This window comes from Amphimedon queenslandica, unplaced genomic scaffold (genome assembly GCF_000090795.2).
Source record: "Amphimedon queenslandica unplaced genomic scaffold, v1.1 AMPQUscaffold_13519, whole genome shotgun sequence".
Classification (NCBI taxonomy): Eukaryota; Metazoa; Porifera; class Demospongiae; order Haplosclerida; family Niphatidae; genus Amphimedon; species Amphimedon queenslandica.
The window spans coordinates 690,118-709,458 of record NW_003546245.1 but is presented as its reverse complement, the minus strand read 5'-3'; the positions used below and the strand labels follow the sequence as shown (position 1 = coordinate 709,458).

General features: G+C 37.9%; 4 protein-coding genes across 5 annotated transcripts; 2 read left to right on the top strand and 2 right to left on the bottom strand.

Moving 5' to 3' along the window:
- The first annotated feature begins 12 nt into the window (after positions 1-12).
- Positions 13-2,529, top strand: LOC100639640 (syntaxin-8-like). Its single transcript, XM_003382849.3, has 8 exons — positions 13-119; positions 184-256; positions 1,136-1,221; positions 1,399-1,452; positions 1,498-1,667; positions 2,006-2,098; positions 2,152-2,262; positions 2,326-2,529. Exons 1-8 carry the CDS (start codon positions 94-96, stop codon positions 2,388-2,390), a joined length of 678 nt encoding a protein of 225 aa, XP_003382897.1. The 5' UTR covers positions 13-93; the 3' UTR covers positions 2,391-2,529.
- Positions 2,495-6,186, bottom strand: LOC100639516 (uncharacterized). Of its 2 annotated transcripts, XM_019997791.1 has the most exons (17): positions 5,993-6,186; positions 5,829-5,947; positions 5,731-5,782; positions 5,623-5,691; positions 5,484-5,554; positions 5,380-5,434; positions 5,251-5,337; positions 5,087-5,190; positions 4,989-5,045; positions 4,844-4,922; positions 4,723-4,779; positions 4,622-4,679; positions 4,491-4,581; positions 4,417-4,444; positions 4,251-4,358; positions 3,471-3,545; positions 2,495-2,582 (listed from the first exon to the last, which is right to left on the bottom strand). In XM_019997791.1, exons 1-17 carry the CDS (start codon positions 6,095-6,097, stop codon positions 2,547-2,549), a joined length of 1,251 nt encoding a protein of 416 aa, XP_019853350.1. In that variant the 5' UTR covers positions 6,098-6,186; the 3' UTR covers positions 2,495-2,546. The 2 variants fall into 2 exon arrangements, with proteins under 2 accessions (XP_019853350.1, XP_019853354.1); XM_019997795.1 differs by lacking the exons at positions 2,495-2,582; positions 3,471-3,545 and having other exon boundaries at positions 4,263-4,358; positions 4,417-4,455.
- Positions 6,187-6,248: 62 nt separating this feature from the next.
- Positions 6,249-10,012, top strand: LOC105313320 (uncharacterized). Its single transcript, XM_011406648.2, has 4 exons — positions 6,249-7,316; positions 7,475-7,558; positions 7,974-8,078; positions 8,576-10,012. The coding sequence occupies exons 1-4, from the start codon at positions 6,354-6,356 to the stop codon at positions 9,821-9,823; spliced, it is 2,400 nt and encodes a 799-aa protein (XP_011404950.1). The 5' UTR covers positions 6,249-6,353; the 3' UTR covers positions 9,824-10,012.
- LOC109582805 (uncharacterized) lies at positions 9,997-19,277 on the bottom strand. The gene is made up of 15 exons (XM_019997772.1): positions 18,895-19,277; positions 16,427-16,625; positions 13,747-16,178; positions 13,356-13,408; positions 13,024-13,231; positions 12,817-12,963; positions 12,634-12,747; positions 12,446-12,577; positions 11,845-11,998; positions 11,587-11,733; positions 11,019-11,148; positions 10,548-10,851; positions 10,444-10,497; positions 10,310-10,383; positions 9,997-10,240 (listed from the first exon to the last, which is right to left on the bottom strand). The coding sequence occupies exons 1-15, from the start codon at positions 19,168-19,170 to the stop codon at positions 10,159-10,161; spliced, it is 4,506 nt and encodes a 1,501-aa protein (XP_019853331.1). The 5' UTR covers positions 19,171-19,277; the 3' UTR covers positions 9,997-10,158.
- Between the last annotated feature and the right edge of the window lie 64 nt (positions 19,278-19,341).

The following is a 19,341-nucleotide window of genomic DNA, read 5'->3' as shown; positions in this document are numbered from 1 at the left end:
CATAACTCCGTATATTGATTCAAGTCATGACATCTTTTATAATATCTCCGTATACGATCCAAGGGCGTATCGACTCCTCCCACCAAAATAGAAATGGCTTACAGAGCTCAGGATACTTGGTAAGAAATAACTCATTTTGTGTAGAAGATGTGGTAATCCTTTCTTTTGTCTCCCTCTCTACAGGTCTAGTGACTATGACTACCTTATAGATCTAAGCTATCAGATTGAATCTAGGCTTGAAGGGGGTGGGGCACAAGTAAATAATTAATAATATATTATTTGTACATAAATTATGTTATATTTAATGGCGTATTTGTGAAAGTGTTGGTGTATATTGAACCTATTAGGACTGTGACAGTTGTACTGTACATTACAATGCAATTAATCACGATTCAATTAAAGAAGGGTAACGCGTGAAGAAATCATTGATTGAATCACATATGGAATCATTGATTGAATCAAGAGATCATGCATGAGATGAAACTGTACTCATTATAGAACTTCAGACCCTGTAGCAAGTTATTATATATCTTGAAAAGAGATTTAAGTACAAATTGTTAAATTTTACCGATTATTTCATTGATTTTTAATTGACACCTACTCAAAAAAGTAAAAGTCAAAGTGTAGAAAGTAGAGCAAGTGAGTGTGTGTGGAGGAGGAAGTCAATAAAAACTAACTCAGATCTCTTCTATAATAACCTAATTTGGACTGTCTCACTCTCTCTCTCTCAGTTTTTTGGCTTCCAAGAGAGGGGAAAGGGAGTGGGTGGAAGGGAGAGCACCATCATAATTTTAGTCACATGTTACAGACATTTATAGACATTATTATTATTATTATAACGATGATTATAGTAGTACATTTATATTACACATCAGCTGATGATAATAATTTGCTAATGGTTTTGTATCCTGTACATTTTGATATCACCAAGTTGTTTTTGGCTGTCACTTTTAACATCCCTGCCAATTCTAAAGTAAATGAGTTTTCCTTTCCCATTGAAATAATGAATCAGCAAATTATATACTACAATGCATTCATAAGCATTTCAACTTTGGGAATGGTTTCAGAATATATTATAGTTCAACATTCATATTTACTTTCATTATTATTAGTAGTATTTAATATCATATTTCAGGTGAGGAGTGACGATGTGGCTTCGATGATGAGCGAATACAAGCAAGGACTTAATTCACTAAAGAGACAACTCAAACACCACTCACTGTATCCACACACACACACATACCCTCTTTCTTCATTACTCTTACTATATACATTACTATTACACACACACACACACACACACACACACACGATGCCTTGTTGTAGAATGATGGTGCATGTTGGCACTCCGTTCACGCACATCATTTCAACACTAATCCTTTCCTTAACTTGATAAAGGTCTGAAAGGGAGCGGGCTCAGAGACAGAAACAGCTGGATCAACTAACAGACAAGTAGATTGAATGGAGTAGAATTGTTACTTCTTCCTTTCCACACAGATTGGATCAGTTCAATAGGATCGGTGATAGTTCCTCACGCTCTTTCGGTGACCATGACGACACATTTCAGTCACATCCCTATTCCTCCGGCTTGGGCGGAGTTGGTCCTGGAATTGGTCAGAGGATGACGCCAGACGAACTGCAACAGCAGCAGAGACAAATGATAGCAGGTAGAGTTGTATAGCGTAAGAGGAAAGCATCAAGTATTGTATTATTAATACTAGCATGATGTAATACTGAATATCATTAGTACCTAATTGTTTGTGGGGAATAGGATGTGGATCTAATTGAGTCTTAGAGTTTATCTCAGTTGCATCACCTACTGTTGTAATTATACACTCTGCTGTATGACAGAATCATGATAGATTCATGCTACGTCATTCATCACTTACTACAAACTAAATTCATTGTGGTTTTGCTTCTAATGAAATTATGTCATTAATAATACTACGTGTATAGAGCCAGTCGTTATACTTTTTTAAACAATTTTTCTTTTTGTTTCGTTTAGAGCAAGACCGTGGACTTGATGCCATATCTGCTGCCTTGAGACGACAGCAAAAGGTCGGACTAGCCATACAAGATGAAGTCTCGGAACACAATGGTGAGAGAATTAAAAATGAAAATAATAATAATAATACTAATAATTGCTGTTAGTATTGATTGATGATATCAGTGCCGGTACTAGTAGAGCTGATGCTCGAATTAGAAGAGAAACCCAACGGATTGAAGAAAGGAGAAGAAAAGAAAAGACATGGTGCAGCTGCAGTGAGTTAATATTTAAAATAATGTATGATCCTAATATTATTATTACTATTCCTTATTCTCCAGTTCTGTGGACTATTGCTATACTATTGGCTATTGCTATCATTGTCGTGGCCGTTGTTCCAAAATAACTATTATTATTATTATTAATTATCATTATTATTGTTATTGTTATTTTAATGCAACATTTGTGAGCGTGTGTGTTTATGTACAATAATAATTGTCTTATAACTGATTATTATTATTATTATTGAATAAAAAGATGAAAAATAAGAAGAGAGTTGAAATCAATCTAGGGGCATCATCTTCTTCTTGTCTTCAATCTACAATAGACAATAAATCATCATCATTGTACCACCACACAGCCAGTATCACCCACACATACACCATTGGGTTGCAATGGTAACAAAACAAAGGCAAGAAAAATGCAGACTTGCTGCACTATGCGTGGTAACGAAATACTACCTACAACTTCTACTAAGGTTATAGTTCTCAGTATGGAGACAATGAGTTAACTATGCATACATAATGGCCAGTGCATAGTCACAATAGTCTAAACAGGAGGGTTTACTTCCTCGGCAAAAAGACAACATAGCAACTGTCCAATTGGCACAAAATATGCAATTAATAATAATAATAATATTTGTAATGAATAATTTTAGCAATTACTATGAGAATTAGAGTCAGTTCCATTAATTATCATTTTGTTTACTTCTGGGCATGACTCCATACTAACAAACCATACTGCTTAACATTGAATGCTAACACAGGATAATCCATCATAACCTTTAATTAAGCAAAACAAATCAATGAGGTCATGAGGACATATAATGGAGCTTTGTTTATATTTTATAAAAACTAAGTTTCAAGATTTCAATTTCCATGGCCAATTATGGTGGGAGAGAGAGAGAGCGAAGAATATTTGCTGTGTCATATTAGACATTATGTAATGGAATTTGATGAGATTCTTTCCTGATTATATTAAATTAGCAACAAAATATACAACAAGTAGATTTAATTAGACTGCAGTGACACCATCAACTGTGAGTTATCGTAATAATAATAATAATAATAATAAACATACGGTGCATGCATGCGCATGTACTAGCTGCTAATAAGAGGGGGCATTGAGCAATACCCAAAATAGTTTTGGGAAAGTATTATCCTTCAAAAATTAACATTACCAGTGGAACTCATGAGTGGTGCCTTACCTCATCAGTGGTAGCCAGATATTGCTCAATGTCATCATCATCAAGATCACTCAAACTATCATCATCATCATCAACCTAACATAAAAGAGAGAGAGAGAGAGAGTAAGAGACTGTCCATCACAATAATGTTACAGAGACAAATTTTCCCAAAAATGGTAAGAAAGGAATTCTTCATTTTTATAATTGTTTCTGATACATATACATGTTTTTATGTTGCGTAAAAAGTTTAAGCTTATTCTGATAATATTTGGATTTTTTATGAATTTTTAAAGTTGCTCCAAAATCCAGTCAAAGTCCCTGTACTATAGTACAGGGTCTCGAGCCAAATTTCACCAAAAATGGTAAGAAGAGAATTTTCCATTCTTATAATTGTTTCTGATACATATACATGTTTATATGTTGTGTAGAAAGTTTGAGCTGATTCCGATCAAATTTGAATTTTTAATGAATTTTTAAAGTTGCTCCAAAATCCAGTCAAAGTCCCTGTACTATGGTCTCGAGCCAAATTTCGCCAAAAATGGCAAGGAGAGAATTTTCCATTTTTATAATTTTTTCTGATGCATATACATGTTCTTATGTTGTGTAGAAAGTTTGAGCTGATTTAGATCAAATTTGGATTTTTAATGAATTTTTAAAGTTGCTCTAAATGCCATGTATTGTATTGTAGTCCTTATCAGCTCATGAAGCTCATGCTGTTTAGTTCACTTAGCATGCTTTGTAGGAAACCTGGTCATCAACACAATTCCATTACAAAATAATTTCATTTTGTGTAGGACTAACCCAGCTACTGGCCGATGCATAAAGGAACCGAGACTGTTCCCGTGGCGACGGTTGACATGGTAACGACTGAGACTGACCTGCAGCTTCTTCTTCTTTCTCTCGAGCTAACTACATAATAATATAACCATTAACTCTTCACTGACCCCCCTCTCTCTCTCTCTCTCACCATTTCTTCTTTCTTTTCATGATCAGACCTACATTACAACTACAAATAACATGATTATAGAGCCCCTAGCATACACTCTTTTCTCAGCAGTAAGATAAGCTTTATTTTGTAATATCGTAGACAAATATTTCGTAATGGTCAGCATTTTGAGCTCATGATCATCACCTAAAAAGAAAATTTTTAAATTCAACAAATTAAATTTTACTTAGCGATGGTATCTTTTTCGCTAAATGAAGTAACCGTCTCCGAACAGAAGAAGAATTCTATTGGTAATGCAATTAATGAAGACCACACCCTCCAACTCACTGTGGACACAGACCTGCTCTTAGCATCAAGTTTCTCTGAAAATTCTTTATATAATTTCTAATGAACGAGAGATCTTTTAATAAAAATTTAATTTCCTTTTAATCTCCTAGTCATCACTTACATCATTATGAAGTTTTGCTTTGCTGATATGATCAACAGACAGTAGCAATATAGCAGATAATAGCGACGAGCCATGCGACCTTTGAAACAAATTTTTAAAAAACAAAATAGACATAATATTATTCTTTAATGCTGTATATACTCACGCTAAGCATTTCTCAAGAGATTTCTGCAAATCAGTATTTAATAATAACTCAAACATACTAGAAGGAATAATACTGAAGGATATGTCATATTATTTTACCTGGAAGCAGTGGATATGCATTCTTTCCTTGTTTCAGTGTCCATTTCTATGCTGTATTTGTCAATATAATCAATAACTACATCTTGTACTGTTGATTTCTTTGGCTACCAGGAGAACGGGAGAGATAAATCAATGCATTATTATACAACTATATACTCCCTTACTGTAATTACAGTATCACTAAATGGTGGTAGGGACTTAATTTTTTTGACTAATTTCCTCAGTTGTTTCTCCTTTAGTCCAACAACTTCCTAATAATGACCATAATGATACTAAACAACAACAATCCTAACGTTTATTTTTCTTAGCGAATCAAGAGATTGATCTGACGCTAGAAGAAACACTAATCTATTCATAATACAATAAACAACAATGTATTCCATTTATCTATTCTTACGCAGCTGCTATTCCGGTATCATTTAGTCCTTTTAGGTCAACCATGAAGGAATGTTTCAAACTATCCAAGACCTAAAAATAAGATATTTCACAAAAAATATTCCACTTGAAAAAGGATAGGTAATTAACATACAACTTACGATTGATTTATCATGATTCTTAACTCCAAGATGATTGCAGATTTTATTAATTTGACTTATCAGTCTCGTCTAAAGCAGCTCAAAAACATATTAAAAGTTGTGACTTACTTTTCTCTGATGTTCGTAATTAGACGGCCACCCATACTTAGCCATCTCAGCTCTAAATGATAATAATAACAACAATAATAATAAGAAAGTCGTGGTACCGACTACTCCCTCCTCCTGCTCCTGTTTGCCTCATTCCCTCCATCCCACTGCTCTGTAGTGATGGTAATTGATTGCATAAAGACCCAGCCTCCACTATGTGTCCACAATTATGACAAACCTGTTTGTGGATTAAAATAAGTACCAAGAATCATATACAACCAACCAGCATATCTTCAGAGGCACAGGCGTCCTTGACAAGATTCCTAGACTTACACTCTGGGCAGGAGGGAGGCTCATTTTCAACTGAGGAAGAAGATGGTGTCGCCATTTTAAAAAACACGTGTATCCACGCCTTCTTTGCCCCACCTTATGCGCATGCGCAGTAAGAATTAAACTAGTGGGTGTGGCCCAGTTATATATCTATTGGGCGGAGAATAGGCGTGGTCTTCAGATTATCATCTTTTTGGCAGTTTTTGCCAAATTGCCAACATAAAATTGCACCGAGAGCTATTTTCTTTGTGCTTCACTTCTTCCCAGCTCAGAGACACGTCGAGGCCTCTTAGGCTCTTACTGGGATCATCACAATGGCGTCAGGAGGAGGCGGTGGCATGGTAAAACTCCCAGCTAACTTTCCCAAAGACTACATGATACACGGGATTGATATAATGGAGGAGAAAAAGCTAGGAGAAGGAGCCTACGGTGTCGTCAAACTGGCCAACTATCACGGACTGACGGTTGCTGTTAAGAAGCTCCTTCCTTCCTTCTTCCCTACTGATGTAGTTGTGAACAAATTAGATGAGGAGGCTCAGATAATATTGGAATCATTCTTTAACGAGTGCAATAAACTGAGCCAGATACGTCACCCGAACGTCATACAACTCCTCGGGATTACGCTAGACAAAGAGACCAATCTCCCTGCGATTGTAATGGAGCTGATGCATGAGTCTCTTACTCAGTTACTCCGCCGTACGTCCACCCTCCCTCTCTTTGTTGAGGTCAATATCACCCATGATATTGCCAAGGCTCTCTCCTACCTTCATGGTGCTTTCCATCCTCCAATCGTCCACCGTGACCTTTCCTCTAACAATATACTAATCAGTAGAGACTATCGGGCTAAAGTCACTGATCTAGGGGTGTCTAAAGTTGAGTCTTCGTCTTTTTTCCAGCGAATGGCAAACACCCCCGCCCCTGGCACTATGGCGTACATGGCACCCGAAGTAAGACACATTCCAGCCGATTGCTCTCCAGCCATGGACGTATTTGCCCTCGGAGTTATAGTCATTCAAACTAGATCACACAAGTTCCCTCAACCAGGCCCAGAACAGGAGAAGGGGAAGTTAGGTTTCCCAAAGACGGTTCCAGAGTCTGAGAGGCGTCATAATCACATTAAACTCATCGGGAGGAACCACCCACTCACAAAGATTGCTCTCGACTCCATTAAGAATAATCCAAAGGCTAGACCCTCTGCTCTTGATATTTGTAGAGAAATGGAAAAGATACAGCAAACTGAGAGCTACAAGGAAAGCAAACTTGCTTGCCAAATTAAAGTAAGGAGATGTTCTTTTTCTGTTTAGTTTACACATTTCACCTTTTTCATTGTTATTCTTTATATCTATCCCCCTCATCTTGTTTTTATTACATCTTTCAATTCATTTTACTCTCTATTTCTGTTTCCCTTTCTCTTTCCCCCCTCTCTCTCTCTCAGGATGGAGAAGCAGAGAGGATCAGAGAGCAAATATCATCACTTCAGCAAGACTTGGAGAGAACAAGAGGAGAACTGGAAGTGACAGTAAGGGCTAACCTAATCCAGCTGACATTTGCTGAATTGCTGCCAGCCAAGAAATTCAATTAAATTTGCACTTTTTGCAGCTGCGAGCCACGTGTTACATAGTGTAGTGCATGTGCACTACATGTGCATGTACACTACCTACTACTATTGGCTATTGTTTTCTGGATGGCTGCATTTATTGTTATGTCTGAGTATTATTGTGTGTACATGTACATGGATACATCTTTTACTTTGTATCAGTATATGTATGTACGGTAGTGTTAGGGAGTGAATGGAGCTAAATAGCCAACAGACTCTGCATATGTACAGTGTGACCAAGTGAAAGACTATGTATTATTTATCATGAGGATTGCCAATCCTTTAATACACAATGTAAATGTGTGTGCCATCTGTTATGTGTTTGTCTTCTTTATAGAAAGGAGAAGCAGAAAGATTATCTCATGATCTCTCCATACAGCAGCAACAGAATCTACACTTGAAGGAGCAGCTCCTTGGAACAACTGAAGGCTCTTCACTTACTGTAAATACATTACCTCCATACACAACTATATATAGATAAAAAGCTTTTCTTCTATATATGTGCATTAGCAGTGAGTCAGTGGTGTGACTGACTGGTGACTCTGCATGTGATACACTCTGCATGTGATAGTATTTATATACTGAGCTATTGTACATTAGAATAATTTTGATAGACTCTAGGCTAGAATAATAATGTGTGAGAGAATGAATGTAACAATGGAAAATGATAGTGGATTAGTGGGAGAGAATGAGTAAGTATAGTATAACTATCCATGCACAGAGGGCTACTCCCCATTTGTGTAAAGACATACAAACATGATAATTTAGTTCCTTTTTGAAATCATACTATGCCAGCAGGACTCTATGTGGTTTAACCTTTACAATAGAGAACAAACCAATGTACTGTATCATTACAATAAATTTTCTTGTACATGTACAACTACATGTACATGTACGATTGTATTGTCAATGCTCAATGAGAGATTCTTCCCTTTGTAGGTGATGAGTGCTGCTGCTATGAGTGGAGGGGCCAGTGCTTCAGCTACTGATAGTAAGAAACTATCGAGTAGGCTCCGCTCTGCCTTGAAGAGAAAGAAGAAGTCAAAAAAGTCGAGTGAAACCAGCTCAAAAGGAGAAGGTGACACTCCTGTCCAGGAGGAAGAGGAGGAGGAGGAAGAGGAAATAAACGATGAAGAATCCGAGGAAGGATACGCCGTTATAACGAACCATGCCCTCTCTGAGGCAGAGCGTGAGAGAAACAAGAGGATACTCAAATCGGGTCAGTTTGCTTGGACGAGCCACCGCTGTCTTTTGGAAGGTCTTCAAGGAGTAACTCTCAGAGTTTATCTCTCCAGTCCTCGTGTGTACTTGTGTGGAGGTGCCACAGCCACTGGTTCCCCTAATACTAATGTTTATTACTGTTCCTCTAAGCAGCTTAACTCATGGACTAAACTAACCGAGTCAACCCCTCAGTTTTATTATGCCTCCTCCATCATTAACAGGGAGCTAGTCATTATCGGGGGCATCTCAGTTGAGGATCAGAAATGTACTCGGCAACTACTCACTTACGACTTAGAAGAGAATGCGTGGGTCGAGGTACTGCCTCCTTTACCCACGGCGAGATCAGCAGCCACTGCAGTATCATGGGGAGACTATCTTATAGTTCTTGGAGGGATCAACAACTCCAGTTGCATACTTGGCACTGTAGAGATACTTCATTTACCATCACAGCAATGGAGCACGGCCTTCCCTCTTCCTTTTGGGGTAGCTGGTAGCTCTGCTGTTATATATAGGAGTCGGTTGTATGTGATGGGTGGGCTCACCAACGAGGGTCTCTCTAGGAGTTTCTTCTCTGTAGCCATGGACCGCCTCCTGGCAACCATGAGCAGGATGAACCGGCTTACCACTACTTCATCAAACCTCTGGGAGTTTCATCCAGACTGTCCCTACACCATGATGACACTGTGTCTCTTTAACGGGTACCTCCTTGCTCTTGGGGGAAACGAAACAACTGTCTCTGTATCCCAACCTTCTGAGTGGATCTGGTCTTACTTCCCCGAGGATGAGTTGCATAGTTGGACGCTAGTACAGAAAATGCATGCTTCGCGAAAATTATGCTGCGCCACTTCTATCTCATCTTCTTCCTTGATTGTTGTCGGTGGTAATCCTTATTTTAGTGTTGTCGATGTCGCAAAGATTGAGTTGCCTTCGACTCTCCCTCTCTCTCCCTCTTCCTCCTCTCAATAAAGATACACGTTGTATGAATAATATGCTATATTGGAACATTTCGCATGCAAGAATATTTCAGAGTGCTATTTTACTCACTCTTGTACACGCACACATTTGATGATTATCATTATAATATATTATCATTTTTCGTTTTGTTTGTGTGCTATTTTTTGTTTAATAATTATCTTCTCATTCAATACATTTAAATTACACAATGATTAATAATTATAATAATGATAAAAATTCATTTTTTGTCCAGTCACCAACAATAATAATAATAATAATAATAATTTTAGAGCCGTCAATGTATGCAGTGTGTGTGTGAATTGTATATTGAGATAAACATGTTCTTTCTAAAGTGTGTTCCATTGCTGATTTGATGGAGCGAGTACAATACTTATCTCTTCCTCTGCTTCTTTAAAATACTTCATTATCCTATAACAACAGCAATCATAACAATCATGTTTATACATGTGTAATGCATAATTTTTTTCCTTAGCTTACATGGCATAGTCGGTTTCAGCTACCACAAGGTCATCAATTGCCAACACTTGGTCTCCAGTCCTAATATCTGCAGACTGTAACAAATGGAACAAAAGATATGAAATAAGTAGCTAGTGTTATAATAATTGACTCACATTTTCATCAAGTGTATCTGTATCATCAATCTCAAGGTATAATCCTTTCCTTCCCTGTCAAATGTAATTATATTTAAAATCTTATATAATTTATTTTTTTTCACCTTTTTCTCTTTTAAGGTAAACCCAAATCCTCTGTGACTCCTCTGCAAGCTGATCAGGTTTGAGCCTTCAGGGAAAGTCTCTTTGACCCATTTCTCAAAGTCGTAGTCCTCGTAGTCATCTTCTCTCTCTTCTTCTCTCTGCCCCTGGTCCGCTGCTATTATTGTTAGTTTCTCTGGTAGTATCATTATATTCGTTGCTACAATTGATTTTACTCGTCCTCTTAGCTCTCCAGGTGGTTCAGACGGAGCAGATTCTTTGTTGGCCGATCTTCTTCTGACTTTCTTAACCTTGGCCGATTTTTGCCTGGAGATAAAGTAATGATTAAAAGTAATTTTTTATCATTTTGATCAATGGGAATTGCAAGGAAACATTTGTAAATTCAAAGCTGTAACTTTGCATTTTTATTGTAAAAGTACAGGCAGTAATACTCATGCAGTATTAGTTGTGTTTTATGATAGATGATATTTTACCTGTGAGGAGACTTTGAAAAGTCCGGACTGTCTCTGACAATATCGGATACATCAAGAGATGGTTTTGAGGTCTTCCTTTTAGCTAATGGAGACTGGGAATGACGTGCCGGAGAATCTACACTGCTAGTTCCTAAAAAAAGTGAGATAGAAATCATAAACACTATACAGGGCTGTGAGCCAAATTTTTGAGCAACTTTAAAAATTCATTAAAAAATCCAATTTTGATCTGAATCAGCTCAAACTTTCTACACAACATAAAGATATGTATATGCATCAGAAAAAATTATAAAAATGGAAAATTCTCTCCTTGTCATTTTTGGTGAAATTTGGCTCGAGACCCTGTACTATAGTACAGGGACTTTGGCCTGATTTTGGAGTAACTTTAAAAAATCATAAAAAATCTAATTTTGATCTGAATCAGCTCAAACTTTCTACACAACATAAGGACATGTATATGCATCAGAAAAAATCATAAAAATGGAGAATTTTCTCATTAAAATTTTTGACGAAATACCCTATTCCAGGATCTTAACTCTCAAGTCAAAAACTTGCTATTGGAATCACTCACTTTTTCTCTTTATCAGTTTTTCTTGAAGTGACATTGCAAAGTCTTGCAACAAATGATCCTCTTGGAGTTGACAGTTGAGATCCAGCGAGTACCCAGTGATCGGAAGGTAGAAGTCTGGATGGGACTCAAACGACTCGTGAAGCATTTCTAAAAATAAATAAGAATTATATAATAATACCAAGTGTAGAAGTATATCTAGCAGTATCTGATTGACAGATAAAGTATCTAATCCCAACATTCTTTATTGATTTCACTTGCCTTTGTTTTCAATTTGTCTTGAATCTTCTTCTGACGGGGCCCAAGGGATGTTGTTGCCTTCTAATCCTTTGGGAAGAATGTAGTGAGTTAATATGTGGTTCAGCTGTACAGGATGAAGACAGGGAAACTCTTGTCTCAGTGTATCCCAAGAGAACTGAATGAAGAGACAATAGAAACAATGGAACAATAACAACAATATACAAGAAAAATAATATTGTACATATACAATATTATTATTTATCATTTGTGACCATAATTGACAAAAGGTACCTTATGGCGGGTGGTGAAATTTGTCTTTCTAGCCTAAGAAATCCAACTTCCTGAGCCCCATTTATCATAAAATTACTCCACAGGATGCAAAAAGTTACCATGAAACTTTTAGAAACAATGATTGTCTAACAAAGCACTTACAGGTTGATATTTTCCATTATAACGATCAATTTTAAAATCCGCCATAAGGGCCCTTTTGTCAATTATGGTCACATTTATTTATTTATTCATTCATTTATTTATTTATTTATTCATTTATTTATTTATTCATTTATTTATTTATTTATTTATTTATTCATTTATTTATTTATTTATTTGTTTGTTTGTTTACTTTGATTAGTTCATGAGGTGATATTGCTATGAGGTCAATGGCAGATGAGAATGTGGCCAGAAATTGAAATACAATGTCCCTGAACCCAACAATCCCAGCCCAGCCTTCAAATCTGTCTAGACTCATCCTTAACTGTAAAGAATGATGGAAAATAAATGGTATTTTGTCATTTAATTATTTTTTAATACTTTAGTTCCTCTAGAGTATTTGAATAATCCCATCTCTGGTCCTTGATCAATGAACGTGTTAAAGAGAGCAGCGTTTAGGAAAAAGAACACACTTGAAAAGAAATGAGCTATCATCTGTGAGAGAAAGAGAGAGAGACACACAAATGAAACCTTATAGCATTGACTGGCTATGTCTTTCTTTACCTCAGTGTGGACATGAAGCTCAAGCATCATATCAAGGACCTCCTTTAAGCAACTGATGGACTGATCCACTGAAACCAATGGAACTCCAGAGGGACCACTATGATGGAGGACTTCATCAAGCATCATAGGTAAGATAGAGTATAATATCTAAAGAAAATAGGATACAAGTAATAAAAACTGCATGCCTTAATATAATAGGCATATCACCTTGCTGACTGGATAGAATATTTGCTCAAATAGTTTATGTATCATTGTCTCTAGAAGAGTCAGTGGGCTCTCCTCTTCCTCCTCATCGCCAAACAATATGTCCTTTAGGGTCTCTTGTGTTAGAAAATAGTTATAAACCTCGAGGCAGTTTGAGAACCAAAACAATACGGAATGAAGGAGTGGCTGGATGGCAGCCAATGGATTGGTACTGCATAAGAGAGAGATAGATAGAGAGAGAGAGAGAGAGAGAGAGAGAGAGAGAGAGTGAGAGAAAGAGAGAGAGTGAGAGAAAGAGAGAGAGATGGTAAAATGATTATTTTCCTAGTACATACTTTAACATATCTTCTTCGGTTGTTGCTTGCCATAATGATTCATTAGTAATATCCTAAATAATAACATAATACTATTAGTGAAGTATGCATCGTGTGATGTTACAAATGATGTTGATTACTATAAGCAAAAAATTACTATTAATATAGGTCGTAGTATCAGTTCTAATATTGTTAGTAGTACTGCAAAATTGGGGCAGGTATAGGAATGAATAACAATTATGAAGCAAATTAGAGAGATACACAAACAAATTGGAGTTTATAGAGGAGTAGAGAGAGCCTAATTTATTAGTAGTGGCACCAGTAATCTTTAGCTTAAAGCATCATCAAGTAAAAGTATGATAAACTAACAGGATTATTATTATTATTATTATTATAACAGAAAATAACTTACACAGACAACATGTTGGAGAGAGAGAACTACTTTACGCATGAGACTACTGGCCTTCTTCTTCCCGTCCTCTTCTCTCAGATACTGCTCCAGACACAGTGCCAGTGTGTACGTGGGAGCAAGAGGGAAACCAGGAACTGACTTTGGTTGAAACTCATTTATGATGAGATCAAGAATAGAGTCCTCGTTTGACGACAAGTGATGAAATAAAAGAGAATAGCAGCTGGAGGGTCTGTTTTTAGGTGAAGCAGTGCCCCTTTGATGTCTTACAAAGAAAGAAGAGGAAGATGGTTTGTTGTTTCGACGACTAGGGCTACCAGAAGGAGACAACATTGCCTTGACTTGACCCTCAGAGTAGCTCCTGGCCCTTTGGTAACTGGGCCGTCCATCAGGCTCATCGTGTGACTCCTCTTCATCACTGTGCTCAATCTCTCTCAGAGTAGGTAGAGGCTTCCTATTATTAAAGTCGTATCTCTCTTCATATCTCTGCTCTCCTACTGTAACGCAGGAATCAGGCACAGCAGATTGGGGCTCTGCCACTGTTGTTTCGTGAACTGGAGTTGTTATTATTTGGGGTAAGATTGGATGGATATGGCTAGTCTCAGTGTCCCTCAGTTCTCCTATCTTTGAAGTGGATACTGTCGAAGCTCCTGTTGTCTTGACTGGTGAGGGATACCAAGAGAAAGGCCAACCATTACCGCTAGCTTGCTGCTGAGAGAAATTCTGATACATAAACAAGTGAGTGTCTCCAATTTGCAGTAGATCCCCATGCTGTAGTGTGACCTTATCACTGACTCTAACACCACTCACACTAATGGTAGCATTGTAAGGCTCTACATTATAATTATGCTCTCTAGTATTGTACTGAAGGCAGCAGAGGATCGGTCCACCTCTTGTGACATTTAGTTTGATTTGGTGGTGGTCTTGGAGCGTCGTAATAACATGCTCGCTTGTTGTGAGGGCGAACTTATTGTGTGTAAGTGAGTAAACAATCAATTCGTCCTTGTTATAGTTTAATCGTAAATTAACGAGCGAGGGCGTCTGAGATTGCGAGTCATTCTGTGCCGCCTGAGGCTCAAGTGCATAATCAGGAGAAGTGCAGTCCAAAAATGAAAGTGACGGAAGTGATGCAGAGAAAATTGTCTCATCTCTCTCATTATCATCTTTTAATATTGAAGTGGTCAAGTATGAGAGAGTGTCTTCACTACCTAATCTGTTCTCTTTCTTTGTCTTGTGGTGAGATGTGCTCCCGAATAGAGGTGTGGTTGGAACAGAGCCTGGCAATTCCTTGTTTAATAAATGCTTGTCTTCTTCGCCTGTTTCTTCCTCTTCCTCTAACTCTTCTTCATCATATTTCGATTTCAATTCAAATCGTCTCGTGTGGCCCGGGGGTGGTTGGTGGTAGAACTGAACGTTGTACGGTCGCTCGTTTTCTGTCAGAGCTCTCGTGTGACATATGATAAACTCTTCAAAAGCTGGCATTGATATAGTCTTCGCATTGGCAGGGTTCCCAGGACTTAGTGGGGTCACAAGAGCACCTAGTCCTTGCTCTAGCCCAGTCTCCAGTGAATTTGATGCCATGGTTTCCCAGCGTCCAGTCACTTCCATTAGCAGGAACTCAGTTGGGTCAGCAAATTTCATCCCGTACCTGTCCAACGCCTGCTTGATGACCTCTTGAGTAGAGGATTTCTCAGAAACGAGGACGCTCTTGTACAGCTGGGCATTCTTAGCATTTGAATAGTGTATGTGGAGTACTGTTGGCATGGTGAATCGTCTCTCTGCTTGTTGTGTACCAGCTGGTAACACAGCAGAGCTGTTGGTCCCTCTCAGACTGACCACCTGACCTGCATTCTCAGGATATATTGAAGTTGGTCTTGGCTTTCGTTTTGATTTAAATGAACGAGCAACTCCCTCCACAAAATTCCCCATTTTAGATTTTGAGCGCTTGTCTGGAACAAGACTTGTCGGAGTACCTACTGGCGAGTTTAAAGAGCTATCACTGACCTTGGCACTAGTCAACTCTAGAGTTTTTTGCTTTGAGTTATTAGCTTGAGTACGAGACTTGAAGAGAGACCGAGATGCCCCTCCTCCTCCTCCTCCTCTTGGAGGATGTGTCATTGATGAATACGAAGTACTAGTACCACTGTTGTTATTACTGTGAGTATACTGTGTCTCATCATTCATTGGGATCATTTTAGCTTCAGTGACTCGTGGGGACTCACTCCCTTCTGATGATACATGACCGAGACTTGAGTGAGAGCTAGTAGCTAGAGAGGAGGAGGAGAGTTTCTTACGTAAGTGTTGTGGAGTGTTTGGGAGTTGGAGTAATAGAGAGATTGAGGTCTTTAGAGTGAAGGTAGGAAAAAGGAGTCCTTTGATGGAGCAGTCTAGAGCAACTTCTAGTGGCTTTTCTGCTCTGTCTAATTCTCTCTCAACTATATAAGAAAGATAAAAGGATATTAGATGACAGAGTTCACATATATGAACACATATGTAATGGGAATGGATCAATTGTCCAGGAACTGAGATCAAGTTATAGGGATTTTACATAACATGTGTGTGTGTGTGTGGGTGCCTGTATGCATATCTACATGCATAATGTAATGAATGAAGTGATATAATGGTAACACAATACACTGTCACACACACAATGTTAAGTAATTAATAACAGAATTATGCTCACTTCCTCCTTGTGTTAATACAATATAGCTACTGCTCGTTTCAGCTTGTGTGGCCACTAGCTCCGACTGAGGCAGAAAGTGGGAGAGGAGTATAGGAATTAGACTTGAGGCATTGTCCGTGTTTTTAACTTTAACGTCCTCCAAAAGGATCTGGTAGCCATTGTTGTAATGGAAAGCAATAAGTCCGCTGTAAGTGAGATCCTGTATATAAAGAAAGATATCATGTGTTTAGTATTGCAACATGACACGTGATATTAATATAAAATAATGAGACAGCAATCCTATGAGAATGCTGAATTATACTCTATACTCTGGGTAAGATATTTCCTGTCACCTAATACTAAATGCCACTCTATTGTAGACGCACACAAGTTCTGTCATTTCACAAAGTAAAAATTCAATAGCTCTGCATTCCCTTTGTATGCAAACACTACTTCATTAATCCCCTCTAACCTAATTCTGGGTATACATTAGTTTACATAACAACAGCGGCATAATACAAAACTATTTGCAACTCTACAATACAAGTAGTAGATAAATTAGACACGGAATTCTCATAATAGTAGTAATAAGTGAGTCGAGCTGGTTTGTAGCGTATAGTGCATCTAGTCATAATGGGCAGTGGGCACTGGCTTACTGTGTCTACCAAATTGCAAGGGAAATGCCTTTTCAAATCACAAAGGAATCCTAAATGAGTAACTCTCAAGCCAATTAGGGTGTAGACAATATATTGTTCATATATTTGTATTACGAATCATTGTTTGTTGACTCTCTTATGCACTTAGGCTACTTTATCCACCCTAGGCCCAAGACAAAATAAAAAAGGGAAAGATAACACATTTATAATTTCAGCCACATCACTGACATTAATTCAACCAGTGCACCCCCATAGGTTTATGTACATATGAATGAATAAAGTACAAATAGAAACCTTTGGCATAGACTGAAGCTGTATACTGCTATGTTCAGTGGATAAATTGTTGTCATTCTTTCCACCAAAAAGATGCCATGGAATCAGTAAGAAATGAGGATATTCTAACTAACCGATACTCAATAGTCGTCATACAAATGTATGTCATTTGATTTTGTACTTTTCTTTAATAGGAGGTGTATTGGTAGAGCATCATTATATGGTTAAATGAGTCATAACATTCTCTGCCCATTGCACACACATACACACACAGAGATATACTATACTTGCTTTATGACAAGTAGAGGGCCATTTAAGGAAAGGGCAATAACATGTCACACACGCTACTCTAAACTAAGTAATACATCATTTGATACAGCTGACAGAAGCTTACTTTATTGTTTATACATCAATACTGCTACCAGTACAAAGATGACTTGATCTTATACTCTGTCTCTCTCCTGTTAGTATAGTCATTAGCAAGTCTATTTAGCTCATTTGAGCTATTTTGTGTTACTAATATTGTCACTGGTGCTCTCCTAGGCATGTAGTGACAAACAACAGCTGCCTCTCTCATGTTAAAAATAAATTTACTCCCCATAAATGGTCTGACACTTCAAGTCAATACATTACTATTCAGCTACCACCTGGTCCCATCATACCCCATCGATATGCTCACGTATACAAGACATATATATAAGCATGATAATGCTTCACTGTGTGTACATCCATATTAGACATAGCCAAATTAAGCTATTAGGACACCAAATAATAGATAGAGAAACAAAGTCATAACACAAACAGGATTCCAACAACTATGTGTCACATTTCTCACACAGCAAAAATTTTATGCAGCAATGCTAGCTAGGCTTGTCATGTCGAGAATAACAATGCATATACAAATTCTTTGTGCATGGCCAGGCACTGCATATGTTAATATTATCGTCACTCCATCTTGTTTTTTGTTTGATAAAATTCTTTAAGTCATTACAGTCATTACTGTATAAGGAGTAGCTTTATTTATTCTAGGCTAAGAGCTACAAAGAGACAGTGAGGCATAGCGTGTAGGAGGTTGTGAACTTTACTACAACATGATCATTCCAATCGCCTTAATACTTGATTCGGTAAAAATCATAAGCTACTGCCTTCATGGGCAGCCTACACTAACATCAGTAGCAGCTTACATAGCAGTGAGAGTGTGGGAGTTAGTTAGGGGCTCTAGAATGTCACTGTGTACTCTATCCTGCATTCCAAGGCTACCGGTCAGAAAGGATGACAGGCTTTATTGTGATTATAGTTTTACTGCTATAAAGCCTGGGAACAAATAAACTACTCCTTGATGCTGTGTTCTTGTATGCATACATGCATAACAAGCAGTGGGTTGTTTGGGACTGGGCTTTGTGGACAACCTAGCAAGATGTATGCAAGCATGCCAGGGAGATCATCAAAGGGGCTGACAATAAGTAGCTATGAAAAGGTGCATATCAGACAAATTAGCTTAATTAATATTATGAACAACACCCTAATCCCTCATGCTTCTGGCATTTGGGGGATTCTTACCTCTTCATTGAGTGTGAGCCAGTACTTCTTATCCTTCTTGTCATTGTAGATGGAGAGCCTGTCTTTGAGGACAATCACTGGATCTTTTAGGCCATTCGAACCACTCTTCTTGTTTGCTTTCTTGTCCTTCTCTTGTTTTCTCTTCTGCTGAAACATTCCCTCTATTTCTCCTCCTGATACAAGCAGATCGCTTAGCAATGAATCCTCACCACCACCAGTTCCTTCAGTTTGCTTCCAGTTTACTTCAAAAGAGTCCGTCAGACTAGCATCCATCATTAACGGCCTTGAGTATGCTGTTTTATACCGCTGACTTGCTGTTTGGTATGACTACAACACCTTGTAGCCTTTGCTGTAGCTTGAGTGCTCCTAGTGTGTTTATCTGATGCAGATGATACAGTAGGCTGGGCTGGGTGGGGCAGTTAATTAAATTCCTCAAGTTATAAATTT

Bases quoted from the DNA above. Each gene is read 5' to 3' on its own strand.
- LOC100639640 (XM_003382849.3), top strand. From the start codon at position 94: ATGGCTTACAGAGCTCAGGATACTTG. The intron at 1,453-1,497 runs GTAGATTGAATG...CTTTCCACACAG, and splicing joins CTGGATCAACTAACAGACAA to ATTGGATCAGTTCAATAGGA. The intron at 1,668-2,005 runs GTAGAGTTGTAT...TGTTTCGTTTAG, and splicing joins GCAGAGACAAATGATAGCAG to AGCAAGACCGTGGACTTGAT.
- LOC100639516 (XM_019997791.1), bottom strand. From the start codon at position 6,097: ATGGCGACACCATCTTCTTCCTCAGTTGAAAATGAGCCTCCCTCCTGC. The intron at 3,546-4,250 runs GTTAGTCCTACA...CTTTTATGTTAG, and splicing joins ATGCATCGGCCAGTAGCTGG to GTTGATGATGATGATGATAG. The intron at 2,583-3,470 runs GTAAGGCACCAC...TGTCTATTGTAG, and splicing joins ATCTGGCTACCACTGATGAG to ATTGAAGACAAGAAGAAGAT.
- LOC105313320 (XM_011406648.2), top strand. From the start codon at position 6,354: ATGGCGTCAGGAGGAGGCGGTGGCATGGTAAAACTCCCAGCTAACTTT. The intron at 7,559-7,973 runs GTAAGGGCTAAC...TCTTCTTTATAG, and splicing joins GAGGAGAACTGGAAGTGACA to AAAGGAGAAGCAGAAAGATT. The intron at 8,079-8,575 runs GTAAATACATTA...TTCCCTTTGTAG, and splicing joins CTGAAGGCTCTTCACTTACT to GTGATGAGTGCTGCTGCTAT.
- LOC109582805 (XM_019997772.1), bottom strand. From the start codon at position 19,170: ATGATGGATGCTAGTCTGACGGACTCTTTTGAAGTAAACTGGAAGCAA. The intron at 12,578-12,633 runs GTATTAAAAAAT...CATTCTTTACAG, and splicing joins AATACTCTAGAGGAACTAAA to TTAAGGATGAGTCTAGACAG. The intron at 10,852-11,018 runs GTAAAATATCAT...CTTTATCTCCAG, and splicing joins TTTTCAAAGTCTCCTCACAG to GCAAAAATCGGCCAAGGTTA.